At 42.3% G+C, this 22,689-nt stretch overlaps 2 protein-coding genes across 6 annotated transcripts in view; one reads left to right on the plus strand and one right to left on the minus strand.

Moving 5' to 3' along the window:
- MLH1 (mutL homolog 1) overlaps positions 1-16,193 on the minus strand; it is a 42,456-nt gene extending 26,263 nt beyond the window's left edge. For 2 of the 5 annotated variants that reach the window (XM_032409011.1, XM_032409013.1), the window contains exons 1-8: positions 16,046-16,193; positions 13,907-13,997; positions 11,780-11,878; positions 8,432-8,505; positions 6,736-6,808; positions 5,500-5,591; positions 3,787-4,062; positions 1,694-1,806 (exon numbers count right to left, since the gene is read on the minus strand). In XM_032409011.1, the coding sequence (XP_032264902.1) occupies positions 1,694-1,806; positions 3,787-4,062; positions 5,500-5,591; positions 6,736-6,808; positions 8,432-8,505; positions 11,780-11,878; positions 13,907-13,997; positions 16,046-16,161 (934 nt within the window). In that variant the 5' untranslated portion in view covers positions 16,162-16,193. Of the gene's footprint in view, positions 1-1,693; positions 1,807-3,786; positions 4,063-5,499; positions 5,592-6,735; positions 6,809-8,431; positions 8,506-11,779; positions 11,879-13,906; positions 13,998-15,369; positions 15,427-16,045 lie in introns of those variants that run through there. The other 3 variants (XM_032409012.1, XM_032409015.1, XM_032409014.1) reach the window with 3 other exon arrangements.
- Positions 16,194-16,509: 316 nt separating this feature from the next.
- Positions 16,510-21,947, plus strand: EPM2AIP1 (EPM2A interacting protein 1). Its single transcript, XM_032409016.1, has one exon. It carries the CDS (start codon positions 16,642-16,644, stop codon positions 18,466-18,468), a length of 1,827 nt encoding a protein of 608 aa, XP_032264907.1. The 5' UTR covers positions 16,510-16,641; the 3' UTR covers positions 18,469-21,947.
- Positions 21,948-22,689: the final 742 nt, after the last annotated feature.

Raw genomic sequence — 22,689 nt, forward strand, 5'->3', positions numbered from 1 at the left:
AAATGAGCCAGGGTTGAAGAGGGTGGAAAACACCAGAACCTGGGGGAGAGAAGACAAAAATCAGAGGAAAATCTATTTTCAGAAAACACAGACCTCCTTTCTCCCCAGATGACCGGCTCGTGGTCTGTTCTCCTGGGTTGGTGTAGCCAAGGATATGTCCCATGGTTTTATTTCCAATGGGAAGAGAGCCTGTGACCTTACCAACGAGGAGACCATTATTTTCTGAGTGCTCACCACCTCCACGGGCCCTCAACAAGGGCGCGGTCCTCGGTGACACGTGCCCCGAGCATGCAGGCCTGGAGCAGGTGTGGGCCCTGACAAGGGCATGGCCAGAGCCCCTCTGCTGCGATTTCTGGACTGGAGACAGGCCGAAGGAGTGTTCCTTTGCCCACCACCTGAGTGAGAGCGCACGGCGTGGAGATAACTGGACGATACACCTAAGAGTCTGACATCTGGGCCAGTGGGAACTCGGTGCGGTGACAGACTCGCTAATGCCGATGCAGAGCCCGTGGGGTAAACAGCTCGCCAGCAGCACAGACGGGCTCCGCATGCGGCGCTTACCCTGATTTCTGCTCGCCTATTCTGAAGCCAACACATGTGTCACAAAGCAGTATCCTTCACGGTTAGAAAACCAAGTGAAAACCGTTTCTGAGCCTTGATTAGAGCCAGCTTTATTACAGATCAGCCTTAAGTCCTTCTTAATGAAGTAGGAAAAACCCTACTAATATAATATAAATCAGTTTAACAGAACGTGTCTATAAAATATTGACTCCCTCTCCTCTGTTTCTATATGGCCTGGAAAACTGCTGTAAAACATGTATAATCTGGACACTTCTGGCTGGCTAGCATTATAAACGGAACAGGGGAATATACCATTTTCAACAGCAAGCCAACAAAACTATCAAATAATTACAAATTGCTTTGAACAATAAAGGTACTGGATCAATATGATAAAAATGTAAGTACGGAACAAATGGCAAGATGCATGATGCATTTCTGGCTGGAAAATTAAAAACTGAATTAGACCCATGTGTGGCTCCCCGTCACACTCTCTCAAAACCATACTATACGCAATCAAGTAAAAAGAAACAGAATGCAAAATAGCATTTACTCAACAAGCAGCAATCATGTAAACAATATGCCTGCAGAGAGAGAAAGACCAGAGAGGAATCTGACAAAAATCCGAATTTAGTTAATTTCCTCCCTGATTTCTAGCACTGCTCATTATCATAAATAACTCATTCTTTAAAAAGAAAAATCCCAAGGGGCTTAACATTCCATTTCTTTACTACTGACACTGCCTACACCGAGGCACCCCCTCCCTGTGTGCCGCTGGGCGACTCAAACAGCTGACTCTTGATCTAAGGCCAGAACAAACAACGGCCTGGGGCCTGCTTGTAAGGCTCGGAGGCCAGCAGGGAGGAAGCTGTTCAGGCTCACAGGCCTCGGTGATGCCCTCTCCCAGAGGCAACAACCACACTCTGCCAACAGTAGGCCAGCAAGGAGCACATATCAGAGGGCTGAGTAGACTTAGGCTAGAAATTATAAATGCTTCCTAATCAAGCCACACTTCGGCCTCCTCAGGCTGGTGTAATCCAGCTGGGTGTAATCAAGCCTGTCGATTCGGAATTTTTCCACGGTCCCATAAAATTCCCTGTGGACAGATTTCCCCACATGGTTCTTTTTCACTTACGGTTGATGAAGAGTAAGAAGATGCACTTCTTCACTGAGTAATTTGCATTGGATATGTAGCCATTCATTTTGAAGGCTAGGGTTTTATCCTCACACCCAACTTCTATCAGTTCTCTGGTTGAAAAAGAGAAATTTTGAGTGTCTTGAAAATAATGGAAAATTCAAACAGTATAAAGAATCAAAGTTGGAAAAATCAGGGCTCCTTCATAAACTAATTTTGCCAAATAAGGACTCTTGAAACTTCGTTTGTTGAGGTCCTCTGCGCCCATCCATCCATCCGTCTGTCTCTCCATCTACCCACCTACTACTCACCCTATCACTGTTTTCAAGCACTTACCTTCTACGCCAAGCACTGCTCTGACTGCTGGGACATATGACAAATCCAAGCTCTGAGACCTTATTTTGCTGAAACTTTTATGTATCTTACTAACTAAACCCCAAAGACGAAATTCCAAAAGGACTCATTTCTACTGAATCCCTTACTATATGAACACCACCAAAACGGGGCTCCAGTGTGGTGTCCTCAGGGTTGTGCTTATGGGGGGGGGTGAGGTTAATGGGTGAAAGGTGGTCCCCATATAAGCCACACTCATCTCTGCCTGAGGATCCTCCCAAGTGCAGGTCCCTCTGCCTGGAAAGCTCCTACTGCTAGCTAGTTAATTCCTCCTTATCCCTCATATGTCTGGGCTTACTCCTTCAAAGAGCTTTCTCTGACTATCCCTCTCCCTGACCTTGAGAGATTCTCCTGTTGTGCCTTCTATTTTTCCTTTGAGACATCTAGCACAATCACTAATGAATGGCATAATTATTTCATGTGTCTTTCCAACTGGATAGGAGTCCTCTGAGGGCAAGAAGCATTTCTGCTTTATGCCCTACTGTATTTCTCAGCACAGCACCCGGCAAATAGTAGGCATTCATTAAGCATTTGCTGAACGTACGGTGGAAGCTATCAAATAGTAATGTGTACCCTGAGTCTCTGAGCAGAAAATACAGCTTGCGGTGTTTCTCACACACAATAAACCAGCAAACCCTTTCTTCCCCAAAATGACTCAAGAGGCTGGTGTTCTAGAAACACCCTTTGGGAACTGCTGCTCAGTGAGATTTCTAATCTCTTACAGTCTCTAGGAATTTCGTAACGACTAATTCTGAGTCTTTAAATAATAAAGAAGCTCTTACAAGTTTCATTGTACAATAGTATTCTCTCTCTGCTCTGGGAAGAGAGTTTAAAAAACTTAATTGATTAACAATTAGTAAAGAAGAGGGTAATTAAAAGCAAATTGACTGTTCCCTAGTTAGGAGCTTGGTTTCGCTCAAAGAAATGAGTAATTTGTCCTTTGAAGTAGAAAACTGGGCTCTGGGACTACTGCTGCTTCTAAGATTTTTGGAAAAAGTGAAGCCAGGGGCTGTCTTCTCCATCTGCATATGCCCCTCATCTGGGCCATGCCTGGCACATAGAGGGCCCGTAGTATTTTTCCCCTCAGATTATGACATGGGCACTTTGGGCTTTGCAGAGTCCTGAGATTTAGCTAGGACTCTGTGATAGAAACGGTGGTTTTTGCCTCCCAGGGAGGGCCGTGAGGCATCTATACTGCAAGTTCCCCTCGGAGGCTATCCCTAACAATGAAGATCTGGTAACACTTAGAAGTCTGCTCGCCACCAGACAGGGAATATTTTATTTGTCTTGACACCCTTAACTTCCGGAACAAAGCCTAGAATATGAGAGACAATTAATAAATGTCGAACAATAATAAGTGAAATCCCAAAGTGACGACAGGGAAGTATCAGGAAAAGAGGGAGCGCTGGAAGATGAAAAAATTCTACTACACTGTGAATATTTTGAAGACAGAGACTAGAGAGAACACACTGATTTACAGCCAGAGCATCTGGGAGATAACATGCACCCAAGAAGTGTGGGTTCCTTGAAATCATGACTCCACAAACAAATGTGGAGCATGGAAATAAAGCCGGCCTATTTCATTAAAGCAAACTCTTAAGGCAGGTGCTACTTTGATAGATTCCAAACTAATGTATGATAAATGGTAAACCAAGACGTGGAACGTAGATTTTTCAAAATATGATGAATTATCAACATACCGGCTAACAGCATTTCCAAAGATGGAACGAATATTGTCCACCGTTGTGGCATTAGGCAGTGTCCTAACGTCAGCTACAGTCTCACCTTGCTGATAAACAGAGCAGAAAATACAACTTACTATCTCACAGTTGTGAATGAAACATCCTGATCTTATCTCCTCAGGTGAACTATTAAAAAAAAAAAAAATCCCTTTTTCTAATACATAACCATCCCTTATAAACCAATCACTTACTTTTTTAACTGAGAAACTAATGCCTGAATTGTGTATTGAATACCTGGCAAAGAAAAGAACAAAAGAGTAAGCAGAGTGGCCAAATGCACAATATAAGGCAGAACTCCCTATTGGTGAAATGAATGGGTGGGGTCACGTGATAAACAAAGATACACACAGTCAAGAATATCTCCACGTATCAAATTTTACCCACAGGAAAAGAAGCCAGCACAGACTTCAGGGCGCTATCAATGCTAAATGTGGCAGAATCAAATAAAAAACAGGATTTTTTACTTTTATAGGGTTCTGACTAGACTCAGGGATATTTCAAAACAATCTCCTCCTTGCCTACAGTTTTACTTTTGTAAACCCACTAGGTCCAGCTTGCATCTTGAGAACCTAGCCTTTACAACTCCTGGGCTCTTTTATTCTCTCCCAGAGCCCCTCAAGACACCCCCCTCCTCACCCACGTCTTTTTCGGCCCCTGGTCCTATTTCGGCATCTCCCAGTCTTTTCTCAGTTGGCTATTATTTATTTATTATTCCTCCCTCATGGGCCCCACAAACTGAAGGACTATGTCTAGCAAAATGCATTCATTCAGCTAACAATTAAGAATTCACTTGACCACACCTAGAACCAAAAGAGCCAACTACAACTCCTCTATTTCTAGGAGATAATTAATACTCTGATGCTGATTTATACAACTCCAGGGAAAAGCAAAGAAACTTGATGTAGAAGTATGTTCCACTTTCTGAGGAGCAAATGTTTTATTCATTTTGGACTTTTCAGAAATACTGAAAAATAGTTAACAGATCTCTGCTACGATTCAAGGATGTGCCGGCTTAGAGAGCCCATGCTGGATCCACTGAACCAGCAGATGAAGTCAGTCTACAGTGGACATAATGTTATTTTCACCTGCCCCGAACCCTTTCTCCTTCTTCTTTTAACAGGCCCTAGTCTTCCTTTGGGAAACTGCCTCTTCCCCATTCCACCCGATTACCCTTAGAGTGCCAATCTAAGGAATCTCCCCATACACAGACTGGGGTGGGGTGGGGGGTGGGGAAGCCATACCGATCAGATGTACTCTCCCAGGAAACAGACTCTTGAGTAGAGTTAGGAAAGAATGAAAACAACTGTATCAGGGCCACTATCTAATCCCCAAAACCAGCCTGGTTCTCATCCTCTCCAGGGAGCAGCTGCTGACACTTCTTGCCATTCTTAGCCTTCCAATAAATTTCTTTTGGGCTCAAGTTAGCTGGAGTCCATCTGTTTTGCTTTCCACCAAAGAACGCTCACTGATGCACAGACCAACAGCTCTTTCCCAGGGAGATGAGAAAAAGCCCAGAACTGGCAACTACACCTTGACCAGAAACAATCCATAGGCTAGAACACAATGTGCCATTTTCCATCTAGCTCACCAACTGTTCTCAATTTACAAGCACCGGCACACATTCCTTTGGTGAGAGATGGCAAAGAACCACTCCCAGATTGTGGACTGTACCTGCCAACAACTTCCAAAATTTTCCCATACTCTTCACTTGGATTTTTTAAAGCTTTCCTCCTCGTGGATATGTTGTAAAAAAGGTCCTCCACCTAAAATGAAGATTGATTTTTTCCTTGTAAATTCACAGAAATACATGGAAATAAAGACCCAAGCTGTCTACCTAAAGCTGGCTAGCAGAGAATCCAACTATACTTACCAACAGTACAGTTCTAAGCACTGATTGGGGGAGGGGGGCAAGAGATAAGTCAGCCTTTAACAAAGGAAATAAAGGGTATTTTTCCTGCTTCCCATATTCATTCACTGATTTCTCAAATAGGTACTGGGGGCTATCTCTAGGTTAGGCTCTTTGCTTTGTGCTAGGAATATGAACACAAAGCACAGTCTTACCCAGGATAGCACACGATTCAGTGGGGGCAAACATGTAAATTTACAATAATTATACTATCACATGGCATCCAAGCATATTTTCCAAACTAAGAATTCTTATAAAATTTCTAAGATCATTTGGGCTTCTTGGAAAGCACACTGTGGCCACCCTGTGTACCAGATCTGTCTCAACATGCGCTTAGAAGCACATTCATTTCTGCCTCCTGCCTGCTTTATCAAGGCTAGGGTTTAGAGACTTCAGGGAAATGTGTGCCAGCTGGGGCTGAGGTAGAGGGGTGGGACGCATAACATGACAGTGGGAGGCTTTGTAGGATCACACAACGGGAAGAGACCAAATGTGGCACCATAGAAATAAGGCAGCATACTAGATTTTCTCTGATTAATGATACAACCATATTACTTAAACACCCTCTGAGTGGGCAGATATTCTTTGTTCCATTTGAGAGATGGGAGAAGTGAGGTTAAGAAACACTAAACAACTTGCCTCTGGACACACAACCACTGAGTGGCAAGGCTGAGACTCTAACTCATGTCTTCTGGAGCCAATTTTAAAGGTCCTTTCAATGCCAACTACTTTGCCACTGATTTCTGCCATCCCAGTAAAAGAATCTGCCAGTCTCTGAAAAAAGATGGCGGGAGTACACACAGGCTGCCAAGCCATAAAAGCCAATAATCAGTCCTCTTGTTTAGAGAGAAATATCTTGCTGTTTCTATTAACCAGCAAAGATTCATTTTATTATTTGAAAACTCAGAGACAATTTTTTTTTTCAGACAGTTTTATTCTTTATTTCAGTATTTCTACAAAGCTCTTTTTCAACAATTTATACTCCCTTGTACCATTCTTACCGTGATCTGGGTCCCCTGATTGCCTGCACATGGTTTAGGAGGAGCTTTCAGCTTTCCATCTGAATAATTCGCTCTTAACAGAAAATATAAGATTATTAATATCCAATAGAAACAGAATATCTATCCAAAGGGTAAAAAAAGAAATTATATCAACAATAAGGTACAGCCATGTTATCTACTATCTTAATTACCATTTTCCTCTTTTTCTACTATTCCATTATCATTCTAATTGGATACCAAAAAAAAAAAAAAATCCCTATTCTTCTAGCAAACGTTGCTTTTTAGTTCCTGAGTTTTGAGCTACAAAGCAATAGTTTTGCCATTGCCTACAGTGACAGTAAAATTTTTTCAGTAATTCTGTAATCATTTATGGAGGGGCTACCACATGACAGGCCTGCAGAGGCCCTGGTAACAAAGAAAGGCCCTGGAGAGCTCTCAATCTAGGGGACACACTTTTCCCTAAAGTGGAGAACATTGTGCTAAGTGATCTGGGAAGCAAATATTCAGCTGGGGGCTAGGGAGGGGGTTGAAACCATCACAGGAGAGATGACAATTCATCTGGGCTCTAGAGAGGAAGAGTTTCAGGGAGAAAGCACCAAAGACCATCCAGGAAGATAAAAACATAAAAGCACAGAAGCTTTGGAACACCTGGCACCTGGGAATTTGTGCAGAGAAGAGGCTGAAAAGGTGGATGGAGAGCACAGTGGCGGGGGTGGGGTGGGGGGGGTGCTGTTTAGGGATGACTCTGGATTTCATACCACCACAGAAGGGGAGCCACTGGAGGTCCCAAGCAGGAGCATAATATAATCTCAGTGGTGAAGGACCGGAATTTGCATCCCAGGCTATTCAGGAAGACATTAATTCACAAGTATCTCCCTGTTTTGCGAGTAGGAATTCTGATCATATATCAGCACACCCAGATCCTAGGGCAAGTATAATTCACATAGCGTCAAAATCCCCCAGCAACAGTGAAGTATACTCTGGAATGCTCCCTATTCCATCACATTACATGTCTGTCTGCTGAAGACTGAGAAATACGCAGCACTGTCACTGTTGGAGCTATTTTCCATATTAATTTATGGACAATCGGTATGATTAAAAAAGAATTCTTTTTAAGGTACTCCTAAATTAGGTACTCCTGTCTTCCACTAGTAAATGGCCAGTGCTCATAAAAACAGAGGTCTTTGATTCCTCAAGTCCTGTTTTTGTGCTGTTCCGAGGCTGTCTGTCAGCTTCTGAAGACTGTGCCAGCACAAGAGAGGGCCAGCGGCTCCCATGGGAGGGCAAGCCAGCACAGGCATGCACGTGGGGCAGGGAGCCGGGGGCTCACGAGCCAGCTAAGGAACCATGGGCCTCCAGCACCCCAGCCACAGCCCTGTCATCAAAGTGAGATCCTACTAAAGGGCACAGGGGCAGAATAACATCCGCATCTACCACCTACTTAGGATACATCCGTGTAACAGAGCTTGTAAGCACTTATATGTCACATCTTATCTAATTCTTAACAGATGCTCAGCAAGATTTTTACCTAATAATCATCCCTGTGGATTATCAAGTAGTCCATAGAGAGGAAAGGAAACTTACCCAAGATCTTAGTCAAAAAAGATGATACTGGTGTTTAGATAAGGTCACTTTGAGATCTAGGCATAAAGCATGTTTCAGGATGAATACACGAATAAAGCAGACTGCACCATACCTGTATGCGCACTTTGCATCAGCTGTTTTGGTTGTAATAGTAACATGAGCCACGTGGCTGATGCTGGCCAAAGCCTAAGGAAGAAAAGAAAATGGAATGAAAGAAAAACATTGCTGGGTCACCCACTGGCAGCTTATTAAGGAGAAAGGTGATCTAAATTACCCCTTCCATTTTGTATTAGCAAACGGCAACAATGGGCATTTTGCTCACTCACTTTCATGACATGTTAAAAAAAAGGATATCAAATTGAATTTGTAGCATATTATCAGAACAAGGGGAAAATACATATTAAAAAAAGTCCAAAAGGAAACACAACAGAGTATTTTTTAAAAATTTATTTTAAATCCAATATAAGTCGGGGTGTCTGGGTGGCTCAGTCAGTTCAGTGTCCAACTCTTGATTCTGGCTCATGATGATCTCAGGGTTGTGAGATCAAGCCCCACATTGGGCTCCGAGCTCAATAGGGAGTCTGCTTGAGATTCTCTCGCTCCCTCTGCTCCTCCCCCTGCTCCCATGTGCACACATGCACTCACTTTCTCACTCTCTCAAATAAATAAATAAATCTTAAAAAAAGAAAAAAAATCCAGTATAATTAACATACACTCTTAGGTTAATTTCAGGTGTATAATACAGTGATTCAATAATTCTATACATGACTCAGTGCTCATCACAGTAAGTGTACTCTTAATCCCCTTCACTTGTTTCACCCATTGCCCCTCACCCCCTCCCCTCTGGTAACCATCAGTTTGTTTTCTATAGTTAAGAGTCTGCTGTTCGGTTTGTCTCTTTTTTTCCGCTTTGCTTGTTTGTTTTGTTTCTTAAGTTCCACGTATAAGTGAAATCATATAGTATCTGTCTTTCTCTGACTTATTTCACTTAGCATAATGCCCTCTAGCTCCATCCACGTCGTTGCAAAGAAACACTCCAGAGTATTAATGTGTTAGCAAGTGCGTTCAGGCAGCAGAATTACAGGCATGCTTAATATTATTCTCAATGATTTGCCTCCCAACAATTTGAAAACTTGCCTTCAGAAATGGGGGCACTCCAAATACTTAATGTTACACACATACACAAAACTGTTTTCTGTAAGCACTTACAGGTTTAGAAATGTAAATTTAAAATTATCTAATTAGGGGAACCTGGGTGGCTCAGTCATTAAGCATCTGCCTTCGGCTCAGGTCATGATCCCAGGGTCCTGGGATCGAGCCCCGCATCGGGCTCCCTGCTCAGCGGGAAGCCTGCTTCCCCTCCCCCACTCCCCCAGCTCGTGTTCCCTCTCTCGCTGTGTCTCTCTCTGTCAAATAAATAAATAAAATCTTAAAAAAAAAAAAATTATCTAACTAAGACAAAACAAATTTTTAAAAAATTACCATTTTCCAGGCGCCTGGGTGGCTCAGTTGGTTAAGCGTCTGCCTTCGGCTCAGGTCATGATCCTGGAGTCCCTGGATCGAGTCCCACATCAGGCTCCCTGCTCGGCAGGGAGTCTGCTTCTCCCTCTGACCCTCCCCCCTCTCATGTGTTCTCTCTCATTCTCTCTCTCTCATATAAATAAATAAAATCTTTAAAAAAAAAAAAAAATTACCATTTTCCCCCCTTGTAACCAAGCCTGGTTTCCTAGCCCACTGGAACCTGCTTCTCCTTTCACCAGAAGGACATCACAGAATACAAAAATACAACCAGGCACTGTGATGGGGTCTGTGTGACAGCATCTCGGAAGACAGTGAACACAGCCTGTGGCAGGTTCAGTTCATTAATAAGGAACATGGCTTAGGCTCAGAGATTACCAGGTTCTAGCTGGATTTCCCTAGTTTAGGTGACTGAGCTAATTTTCATCATTAAAAATGTAAATGATTTTGAGACCTGTATAAGGAGGACATTAAATATACACAGCACATACTCCATCCCAGAACCCCGAGATCATGACCTGAGACGAAATCAAGAGTCTCGGATGCTTAACCGACTGAGCCATCCAGGTGCCCCAGGAATGTTATTTCCATAAATTTACCCTGAGACAGTAATTGAACAAAACACATTGTATATGAATATAGGAATATTCACCAAGAAAATGGCAAAAAGCATAAATGTTCAACAGGAAATCATTTAAATGAACACAGTATGTTCATATATAGGGTAAGATGGAACTATTAAAATTACATAGGACTGTATATATACTGAATGTAAAGATATCCACAGCATATTGTCATAAAATTATAAGATCCTATTTTAATCTTAAAATGTTTTTATGTACTTTTTTATATTGTATATTCCTCCGATGCATCACATAATTTGTACTTTTTATATTGTATATTCCTCTGATGCATCACATAATCTTATTCACAAATATTCCCATATGTATTTTAAAAGATAAGGACTCCTCCAAAAACCATGGTCTTATTTTTTATACCAAGAAAATCAACAATTTCTTTTCTTTTTTTTTAGGATTTTATTTATTTGAGAGAGAGAGAGAGCACATGCTCAAGAGAGAGCACAAGTGGTGGAGGGAGAAGCAGGCTGCCCATTGAGCAGAAAGCCCAATGTGGGGATGGATCCCAGGACCCAGGGATCATGACCTGAGCCTAAGGCAGCCGCTTAACTGACTGAGCCACCCAGGCATCCCAACGATTTCTTCTTAATACTATGAAATAACCAGTGTGTTCAAATATCTGTCTCAAAATTTTTTTTTTTACAGTTTGCTCAAATCAGGATCCAAGTAAGATGTACACATTGGAGCTGGTTCATATGCTTAAACCTTTTTTTTTTTCTTTAGAGAGAGAGCAAGAGACGGGTGGGGTAGAGGCAGAGGAAGAAGGAGAGAGACTCTTAAGCAGACTCCATGCCCAGTGCAGAGCCCAAGTTGGGGCTCGATCTCACAAACTTGAGATCATGACCTGAGCTGAAATTAAGAGTCAGACACTTAACCAACTGAGCCACTCAGGTGCCCCAAGCCTCTTTTAATCTACAGGTTTTTTGTTCCATTTACCATGTTCCCTTGCCTCCTATATTTTCCCAGTACCGGCACTTAGTAGGTATTAATCAGATTCACATTTGATAATTTGACAAAAAAACTTTGTGGGTGGTGTTGCATTCTCCATCAAAAGACACTTAACATCTTGGCAGGAGGGGAGGGGGGTTGTATCTGTAGATAAAATAGTTTTCAATGTATTAAGTACTTATGAACAATCCTTGGTTTTGGAAAATGAAATTTAATTAAGTTTGTTTGATTTGCATATATTTAACAAGTAAAAAGAATCATATCTTATTTACTCTGTTGAGAAACATATGTTGACAAATGGCAGAGATGTCATTCACAGAAGGATATTTTACACATTTCTTTAATCTTCAGCTTACCTCACCCCGAAAGCCATAGGTAGAAATACGAGCTAAATCCTCAAAGGACTGCAGTTTACTTGTAGTGAACCTCTCACACACAATATCCAGATCTTCTTTCTAGAAGATACCAAAAAATAAGTAAATAACTATGTTATTCATTTTTTCCAAATCCTGAATTTCCCTTTTCTTGACTGAATCCAAGAAGCAACCCCTCTTAGGAGAAGAGTTTTAAAATCAGTAGTAACTTCCTCATGTGGCATCCAGAATGCCACACTGTCCCGGTGTTCCTTCTCTCTCATGAGTCACATTTCTCACCTGCATTTGCTAGTTCTGCCTCATCTCTGACAGCGAGGTTACCCAGGACTCCAGCCTTGGACCTCTTTTTTCGTCTACACTCACTCTCTTGATGAGTTCTCCCAGCCACACAAATTTTATAAAAATCATTATTATTATTAGAAACCTTCTTTATTAAAAATCTATAGGGCATTTAATTACAGTAAAATACACATAACAAATTTTACCATTTTAACCATCTTTAAGTGTACAGTTCTGCGGCCGTAAATACATTCGCACTGTTGTACAACCATCACCACTATCCATCTCCAGAACTCTTTCATCCTTCCAAACTGAAACTCTGTCCCCATTAAACAATAACTCCCCATGCTCCCCTCCCCCAAGCCCCTTGCAACCACCATTCTACCTTCTATGAATGGGACTACTCTAGGAACCTCCTAGATGAGGAATCATACAATATTTGTCCTTTTGTGACTGGCTTATTTCACTTAACGTAATGTCTTCAAGGTTCATGCATATTGCATCATGTGTCTGAATTTCAATCCTCTGTAAGGGTAAATAATACTCCATTATGTGTATACATCACATTTTTAAATCCACTCATCTACAGAACCCTGGGTTGCTTCCAGCTTTTGGCTATTGTGAATATGCTGCTATGAACATGGGGGGACAAATCTCTTCAAGACCTTGCTTTCAATTCTCTGGAGTACATACTCACAAGTTCTGCTGAATTGCATGGTAATTCGGTTTAATTTTTTCAAGAATCACCATACTATTTTCTACAGCGGCTACACTGTAGAATGCATTAGGGTTCTAATTTCTCTATATTCTTATTTTATTGTTTTTATAATAGCCATCCTAATAGGTGTCAAATGGTAGGTCATTGCTACTTTTATTCATATTTCCCTAATGACTTGTTATGTTCAACACCTTTTCATGGGAGTCTGATGGTTTTTAATACCATCAAAATTCAATACACTAAATTTTTATCTCCAGCCCAAACCTCTATGCTGCCCTCCAGACTCACATGCTTACTCAACTAAGAGCCATCTCAAGGTTACCATGCCCCCAAACAAATTTCTGATCTGCCCCCAAGTGTGTTTTTTCCATAGGCTTTCCCATCAGTAAATGGCAACTCTGCCATTTGCATAGGCCAAAACCTTGAAATCATTCTTGACTCCTCTCTCTCTTATACCATGCATCAGCACATTCTGAGAGCTCTGTCTTAATAATCAATGCAGAATCTCACTGCTTCTTGCCTCTCTACTGCAACCAAACTGGTCCAAGACATTGTCACCCTGGACTGCTCCAAGAGCCCTCTTACTGCCTCGGTACTGTCCTGCTACAGTCTATCTTCCATAATCTAGACAAAAGGGTTCCTAAAAAACTCCACAAACCATGTCACCTCTTTGCTCAAAACCCCCACTTTATTCAGAGTAAAAGCCAAAGATTTTACAGTGGCCCACAAGGTCCTACGTGACCGGCCTACTTAGTTCTCAGACTTCATCTCCTATTATTCTTCCACTCCCTCACCCTGTTAGAGACACACTGGCCTCCTTGCTGGTCCTTAAACAAGTCAAGCGGGCTTCCGTTTTGTGGTCTTTGCATGTTCTACCTGCCCAAGAACGTTCATCCTTTAAGCAGCCTCTTAACTCTCTCCTTCACCTTATTTTCCTGAATAAGTGTCCAGTTTAGAATAGGTACTCAATATATATTTAATGCTGGTATTGAATATTTCAGTTAAAAATCCCATATACAAAAAGCCCAGAGTTTCCCGAACAAGGAAAGACTCTGTCGCTTCCTGTTACCACAAAGCACACAAACAGCCTGCTCCTCTGAGGTTTTACTTACCCTGATCCCAGTGCCATTGTCTTGGATCTGAATCAACTTGAGGCCTCCCTCTTTAACAACCACTTGGATACTGGTGGATTGTGCATCTAAACTGGCAAATTAAACAGAAAAAATTTATTATTATTCTGCAACTATTCTAATGTACATATTTTAATATGAGCCAAGGTATAAGAACAAATTCCAGATAAATACAAGACTGTCTGGTTATTGTGTTTTTCCTCTGTTTTATAGGCTCTGTGACTACACTGTAATGAGTTTACATGCTGTGTGAGAGAGGCAGGAGGGGGCAATCATCATTTTCAATAAGACATTCAACACCATTTCTGTTCCTCTAGGAAAGAAAGTGAAGTTAAAAGTAGGATCCTTTTGGGTGCCTGGGTGGCTCAGTCATTAGGCGTCTGCCTTCGGCTCAGGTCATGATCCCAGGGTCCTGGGATCGAGCCCCACATCGGGCTTCCTGCTCAGTGGGAAGCCTGCTTCTCCCTCTCCCACTCCCCCTGCTTGTGTTTCCTCTCTCGCTGTGTCTCTCTCTGTCAAATAAATAAATAAAATATTAAAAAAAAAAAAGTAGGATCCTTTTACCACATGCCTATTTCTTACCCTCTCCTCAACTAATTTTGCCATTTATTACTTCAATTTTACTCAGTCTTGGGTTCCCAAGTGACCCTAATAAGATGTCATTTCAAAAAAATCATAAATGTGTTTTTCTACTATTTATTCCCTTTTAAGAAAATACATTTTGTTGGGGAAAAGAAAAAAAAATGTTAATGCAGGAAGTTCTTTGAGAAGCCAAGAAATCTTTCAGACTTTCAAAGAGTAGCCAACATCACAAGAGCACAGGCTACAGAAAACAAATTCAGTCTGTGGCTGCTTGAGAAAGAAAAGTAATCTGCTCCACACAAAGAAAATTCTTTCTTCAAAAGTAAGACAATAAGTTACTTAAATATTAAAGACCTTTCTCAGAAGCCCTTGAATTGAAGTTGTATTAGCCATCTCGATTTCCATATTAAAAAGGGCATAACTGGACCCCACACAAAATCCCTGCTCATAGAACTAATTATAAACCACTTAGCTAATATGTTCAGTTTGGTTGTGCAGTAGTCTGGCCCATTAGATAATAGGCCCAGGTTATTCTGTCAGTGAATTCTAACACTGGAGAAACAAAAGCCAGCCTTTACAGTTGGTGAAAAGAGAACCCGTTCCCATGTTCCCTGCTCCTTCTTTTGTCTACCTCCTAATTCTGTTCCTTTCCCTCAGTGGTCCTTTCTACACTGTTCTTTCAGTCCCACTACCCTGAGTGGTTGTTTATGTTTTCACAATCTTCTTACAAACCCACCATTCTTCGCTGGGTCATTTTGTTCTTTTCGTGTATTTATTTTATTAACATCAACTGATTTCAACACAAAGGTAACGTTTAGGTACATCATGAGCATGTCTTTTCGAAGTTTATAGTTTACACCCACCTTTCTTTCCAAGTTTTAACCTCTTCCTTCCACACTGTGACACTTCTAAACTTCAGAATCCACGGGGTACCCTCACGAAATCACATCTTCGATGTGCCCCCCCCCGCCAAAAGGTAAAGGGGAGGAAAACACTAAGTTGGGTCACTAATTTGGCAATAGGGCAGTCAGAAGTTAAACCCAGACAAAGTCCATCGGCCTGTCTAAAATCTCGACAATCTGTTTGGAATAAAAATCAAACGAACTGTACTCTTGAATGTGCATGGGTTATTTCTGGAATATGCAAGAAACGTTAACACGCATAACACAGTACCCTCTGAAGTATGAATGGAGATCGTCCCCCCGAAAATGTTTATGCATTTAAAAATTTTGCACCTTCTGTACATATAATTTTAAAAGTAGTTCCCTTAACTGATGGCGCCATTAAAACAATACGATGTAGCCCTCCACTTGGACCCCCCCCCCACCAACCCTACTAAAGTATCGCGAGAGCGCTCAGGAACTCGCGGCACCCGGGAAGGGAAAAGGCAGGACTCCGAGGCCTCCGAGGCCTCCGGCGCCGTGGGCATGCGCCGTACACGCCTCCGCCCTGCGCAGGGAGGCGTGTCCGCGCGCCCTCCTGAAGAGGGGCCTGTTAAATCGTAGCTGATAAGAAAGTCCGGCTCCACTCCCTCCCTACCAGTTCTCAATCATCTCCTTGATGGCATTAGCCGGCCGCTGGATGACTTCCCCTGCCGCGATGCGGTTCACCACTGTTTCGTCCAACCGCCGAATAACCCCCGCTACGAGCGACATTTTGGCGCCAGAAGAGCCTAAGTCACGTCGGGAGGCTCACCGGAAGTGCCATCAGCCAATCACCTCAGGGTTTCGTGCCCACGTCTTTCCAACCAACTCTGTTTACGCGGTCTTGTCCCACCTTCCCGCGGCAGACGCTTCGGAACCAGGGAGCTATTGATTGGGCAGCTGGATGCCAGTCAAGTTTCTTAAGTCCGCGGGTTCCTGGGTCTCTTGGTCCCTTCCTAAGCGCACGGCTTCAGGCCCCTGGCTAGAAGGGTATGCGCCTGCGCGCTGTCCGCTCTCCCCATTGGCTCTTTCCTGGGCTAGGGAATACGAAATCTCCAGCCAATAGGAACGCAGGTGGCGTAGCCGGAGGTTGGTGTCCCCCTGCTGGGGTGATTTGGCGCAGAGCGGAGGAGGTGCTTGTTCCTGCCGCTGCTCCTCCCCTCTCCTTGCGGCCTCCCGGAGGTCGGCCCTCTTCTTGTGGCCTGCAGTAAAATGTGGATGACGCCCAAGAGGAGCAAAATGGAAGTCGACGAATCTCGGGTTTTCCGGACCGAGTGGACCCAGCGTTACTTGGTGGTGGAGCCTCCGGAGGGCGAAGGGGCCCTGTGCCTGGTCTGTCGCCGCCTCGTCGTAGCCACCCGCGAACGCGACGTCAGGCGCCACTACGAGGCCGAGCACGACTACTACGAGCGGTATGTGGCGGAGGGAGAGCGCGCGGCCCTAGTGGAGCGTCTGCGGCAGGGCGACTTGCCCGTGGTCGCCCCGCTCACTCCCGAGGAGAGAGCTGCTCGTGCAGGCCTCGGGCTCGCCCGCCTCTTGGCCTTGAAGGGTCGCGGCTGGGGTGAGGGGGACTTTGTGTACCAGTGCATGGAGGTGATGCTGAGGGATGTACTGCCCGAACACGTAAGCGTTCTGGATGGCATTGATTTATCTCCAGAGGTTACGCGGCAGAGGGTCCTGAACATTAACAAGAACCTACGCAGTCAGCTTTTTGACAGAGCCAAGGACTTTAAAGCCTATTCCCTTGCTTTGGACGACCAGGCCTTTGTGGCCTATGAGAACTACCTCCTGGTCTTTGTCCGCGGCGTGGGCCAGGACTTGGAGGTCCAAGAAGAGCTTCTGACCATAATCAACCTGACTCGTCACTTCAGTGTTGGTGCCCTTATGGCGGCAATCCTTGAGGCCCTGCAGACAGCAGGGCTTAGCTTGCAGCGAATGGTTGGACTAACCACGACCCACACTCTGAGGATGATTGGTGAGAACTCAGGACTGGTGTCGTACATGAGGGAAAAGGCTGTAAGCCCCAACTGTTGGAATGTTATCCATTATTCAGGATTTCTGCACTTGGAACTCTTGAGCTCCTACGATGTCGACGTTAATCAGATCATAAATACAATATCAGAATGGATAGTTCTGATTAAGACCAGAGGCGTTAGGCGCCCGGAATTTCAGGCTTTACTAACTGAATCTGAATCAGAGCATGGCGAAAGGGTTAATGGACGATGTCTGAACAATTGGCTTAGAAGAGGGAAAACTTTAAAACTAGTATTTTCCCTGAGAAAAGAGATAGAAGCCTTCTTGGTTTCAATAGGGGCAACAACGGTCCATTTCACAGACAAGCAATGGCTGTGTGACTTTGGCTTCTTGGTGGATATTATGGACCACCTTCGAGAACTCAGTGAACTGTTGAGAGTCAGTAAAGTCTTTGCTGCTGCTGCCTTTGACCATATCTGTACCTTTGAAGTGAAGCTGAATTTACTGCAGAGACATATTGAGGAAAAAAATCTAACACACTTTGCTGCCTTCAGAGAAGTTGTTGATGAGCTTAAACAGCATCTTAAAGAAGATCAAAAAATATTTGATCCTGATAGGTATCAAGTGGTGATCTGTCGCCTACAGAAAGAATTTGAGAGACATTTCAAGGACCTCAGGTTCATTAAAAAGGACTTAGAACTTTTTGCAAATCCTTTTAACTTTAAACCTGAATATGCACCTATTTCGGTAAGAGTGGAACTAACAAAACTTCAGGCGAATACTAACCTTTGGAATGAATACAGAGTCAAAGACTTGGGGCAGTTCTATGCTGGATTGTCTGCTGAATCTTACCCAATTATCAAAGGGGTTGCCTGTAAGGTGGCATCCTTGTTTGATAGTAACGAAATCTGCGAAAAGGCTTTTTCATATTTGACTCGAAACCAACACACTTTGAGCCAGCCATTGACAGATGAGCATCTCCACGCCCTGTTTAGGATTGCCACAACTGAAATAGAGCCGCATTGGGATGACCTTGTGAGAGGAAGAAATGAATCCAATCCATAAGCCTTGGTAGTACTACATTGAGACACTCAAAGAGAATCTCATTCTAAAAGCAAACATTTGTCCGATTTTTCAAGTGAACTAATTTGGATTGTGGCAAAGCACCAAGTTTATTCATCCAAATTGATCACGATTCAGATTCTTCTGACAGATGTTTTTTTTCATCTCAAGAGGCAGCATGGGACTGAGACATGCAAACTCCTTTTTAAAAATTTAATTTAATGATGAAGTCATTGTTTTTTGCTTTTATGATATGATTGTTTTTAAAGAAGTTCAGTACTGATAATGTGAGTTGAATTAGAAGTCTGTTTTTCGGATGTTTTAAAGAAATTTTAGGTTTTAACAAAGTGCTAAAATTCTGATGCATATGGTCTGAAGTTATCAACTCCTTAAATGTATGTTTGAGTCAGTTTGCAGAAACTCACATAGCAAGTTCAGAAGTTTCTGAGAAGTAAGAACGTACATACGGTGGAGGTATTTTGTCTTAACTATCAAAATGTTAGAGACTATTTTTTTTTTAACATTTTTCTGAGTCTGAAGTCAATACTGACAGATTTCCTCCTCTCACCCCCCCCCCAGCCTACCCTAGTGATAATATTACTAGTAGAAGAAAATAATCATACAAAATTTTAGTCAGCGGAGTAAGAATTATTTTTAAATTGCTGGTTTAGGATGCTTCCTGCATTTTGGAGATCAGTTATTGGGGGTCTCCCCTGAATTTTTCACAGTTGGGTGCTGTTTTATCAGCTTGCCTATTAAAGGACTATGGTAAGTATAGAATCTTAATAGTTGCCCATTAGTAATTCTTTATTCTACTCCAGACAGAAGTTTGGCCCTGTCAAAAAAGGATGACAGAATAAGATTATTGCCCTCCAAGATCAGGAGGTGTGAGATATTTTAGCTTATTATGCATGGGTGTTACTGCTTTATAAAGAAATCCTGTTTAAAGGAAACCCTTTATTTTAAAGTGATACGACGTCAGATTGTGTTAGCTGCTGGAAGTGGATTTATTATAGAATTTAAAACTGTCCCACACATTCTATATTTACGATAGTGCACAAGTAGAAATACTTAATCCTCAAGAAGCAGCTTTATTAACAGATTGTAGCAATTCCATATTCTAGTGAGACATCTGCTTTGTGCAAAAACAGTACTTTTCAAACTTATGTTAACCATGAAAAGGAAATCTTAACAGTGAAGCCAAATATATAAAACGATTTAAAAGCAGGACCCAGCTCAGAGGCCCTCTCACGTACAATTTGCAAACCTGTGCTGAAGTCCGGTCTTAACTATTGTAACACATTATTCTTGGTCACTAATCCAGCAAATTCATGGAACCAGGATACAATCAACAATTTAGAAGGAACTGATTCCCGAGCAATCAAAATAGATGCCGTAAGAGCTCAGGAACCAAAATTGTGTCAAGGGTTCTTGACCAGAAGCAGTAACCCCTCTTTCCAGAGGTTGTTGGAAAATATAGGGGACTTCTTTGGTTGTCAGACTTACCTGGGGGGATTCTGCTGGCATTTAAGCACAAAGGACCCCCCCCCCCCCCCCGCAGTGCATAGGACAGCCAGGCACAATGGAGAATTATCCTTCCCAAAGTGCCAGTAGGTCCCCCGTCGTACTGTTGTAGATTATTTTATTTTGAGGGACAGGGCAAATTACCGGTAGAAGCAGAATGAGAAAGGCAAGTCAGGCAAACTGACACTAGTCGATAGCGGAGACTCATTCCAACGTTCCAGGTTTGACTGGTAAGATGAAGTAAAGGCCTTGATAGATTCTGGTAGCTCACAGTAGCATTTTAAGTCAGTGGCTTATATTGAACCAGACTAAAGGGCTCAGTTCTGTTAAACGGAATTAGAGCAGAAAAGCAAGTATTAACAAGCTAGTAATCGAAGATGGTCAAGTTGAGTTTTTCGGTGAATGGGGAGTAAGCTTAAATATCTGGAAAAACAACAATGAAAAACCAACCACCACTCCTCCCTCCAAAAAAATCTACCGGTAATTTGCCAGTAGTTTAGAGTCTTCTCTTTCATGGCAAGTGCTTTATTGAAAGAATGTTTGGAGGACCTGCTTCTGCTTTCCTACCCTAGTTCCTAAAATATTGATGTCTTGTACATTTTGTGAAGTTCCACTATATATTTTGCTTAAGGTAATAAAACTAGTTTGCATCATGTAGTCACTGAGTTGGGGGGAGATATAAGCTAAGGATTTAAAACTGACCCTAAATAATAGAGAATTTGCTATAAACTAGTCTTGTTTGTAAAAAAGAAAAATGTGTGTATATTACTGTTTTCTGTATTAAGTAATTCTGTAACTGCATGGCAGTCTTTTAAAAAAATTTTTTTTTTTACAGAATAGTTGTTACTGGTCCTATTGTATCAGTGATTATAGTTAAAATAAGCACTATTTTTTAAAAACCCTATGTCCTTGTATCTCCCATTCCTACCAGTTTTCTTAAAAGATTTGTCTGTATTCCCAGTCTCTTAGTGCCACTCAAACTGCTCTACCCAGCTAGATCCTTGTCAGCCTTCTTACCCTCTGACCCCACTGACTGCTCTTCCTTGAAGTGCTTGTATATGTTGGCTTCAGGGCTAGATACTATCGGCAGGTATGCTTCCTCAGTCTGCTTCATAGGCGCACCCCTTTCCCCTGACATGTTTGTGTTCTTGTGATTGTAACATTTTGTTGTAGAGCCTCTTTCTACATCATCTTAGCTGCTCTCATCCCTGACCATGGCTTCTGTTACCATCTGTATGCAAATGACCCCCAAGTTCATATCTCCTTTCTAGGCCTTTCCTAATTCATGTATCTATCTAATTGCTGACCTAGTCACTCTGCTAACTTAAGTCCACTCTTGTAGACACCATAGCATGTCATTGATCTTGCCCCCAAACCTTCTCTTCTGTTCCCTCTTTGAGTAGATGGCACTGCTGCTACCAGTTGCCCTAGCCCAAGCCAAAAACTGATCTGTCCATGACCTTATCATATCCAGTCACGAAAACCTTTGTGTTAGGTCTACTGTCTCAAGTTTTTCTCACTTCTCCAGTGCTACCATCCTATTCAGGCCGTCAGCCTGAATTATAGCAACAGCATCCTTGTTAGTCTCTTCTTCTCTGGTTTTGATCATTTTTTATGCTGCAGCCAGATTGTTCCAAAAGACATACCTGGTCATATCTTTCCACTGCTTTCACCGTGACATAGGATAAGATACAATTTCTGTTCATCTTTGAGGTCTCAGTTTAAGTACCACTTCCTCTAGGAAGCCTTCACGGATGCCCTTTAGGTGCCCCCACTGTGCACTCTCTAAATACCCGTTACTTTTCCCAGCCATACACTTGTCACACTTTGTTGCTACTTTTTATCTGTCACTGCTAGACTGTAAGCTTTATCAGGGCAGGGACTGTGCCTTGCTAGCCGTTCTGTGTGTAGTGCTTAGCACAATGCCTGGCGTTCCAATAAATGTTTGGATGAATAAATATGTGTGTAGTGTTATGATCTTTGAAGCCCTTTCATAGTCTCATTTGACCCTCACTGAGGTCTTCCTGCCTTAGCCTGCTTGTTGGGTAATTGTTATTCACATACTATGAATTAAGAAATGAAACTAAGTTCTTTGTGACTAGGGAATTGTATTCCCAGAATTCAGCTCAGTGCTTGGCATGTGGCTCAAATATTATGTGAATGTTGTTTGAGGAAGCAAACTTAGATTGCAATTTGCCCTAGTACATGTAAGTAGTAAAGCCAGGATTCAAACCCAGGTATACTTACATGAATCTATGGAATATAAAGTCTTTACCTCCTTTATTTAGAAGTCTTAATTTCTTTTCTTTCTTTTTTCTTTTTTTTCTAATTTCCAAAGATAGACTTCCAAAGGAACCTAGATGAAAAAGATTGGACAACTATTTAGTGGACTAAAACAATACTTTGGTAATTAAAAAGTTACACTCAGTATCAGAAAAAGATAATGCTGCAGCAAACATGCATACTATTTACTTGCCACTTTCCTTTACAGATGATTTCTGGCTCTTCTGGGATTTAAAAGTAAGTAAATTTAATAAAATATTAGAGGAATGACTCCGTCTTCCTGGTCCCTAGATACCCAGTTCTCTTGCTTTCTTGCCTACAGAATGTCGTTATCACTTCTCCAAGGAAGATGACCCAAAACTGACATGTAATCAAGGTGTACTTCTTAGATTTGCTATATTTCTTTGCTTTCTTGTT

Source organism: Phoca vitulina, unplaced genomic scaffold, assembly GCF_004348235.1.
Source record: "Phoca vitulina isolate PV1807 unplaced genomic scaffold, GSC_HSeal_1.0 scaffold10, whole genome shotgun sequence".
NCBI lineage: Eukaryota > Metazoa > Chordata > Mammalia > Carnivora > Phocidae > Phoca > Phoca vitulina.

Coding starts and splice junctions, on each gene's coding strand:
- EPM2AIP1 (XM_032409016.1), top strand. CDS start 16,642: ATGTGGATGACGCCCAAGAGGAGCAAAATGGAAGTCGACGAATCTCGG.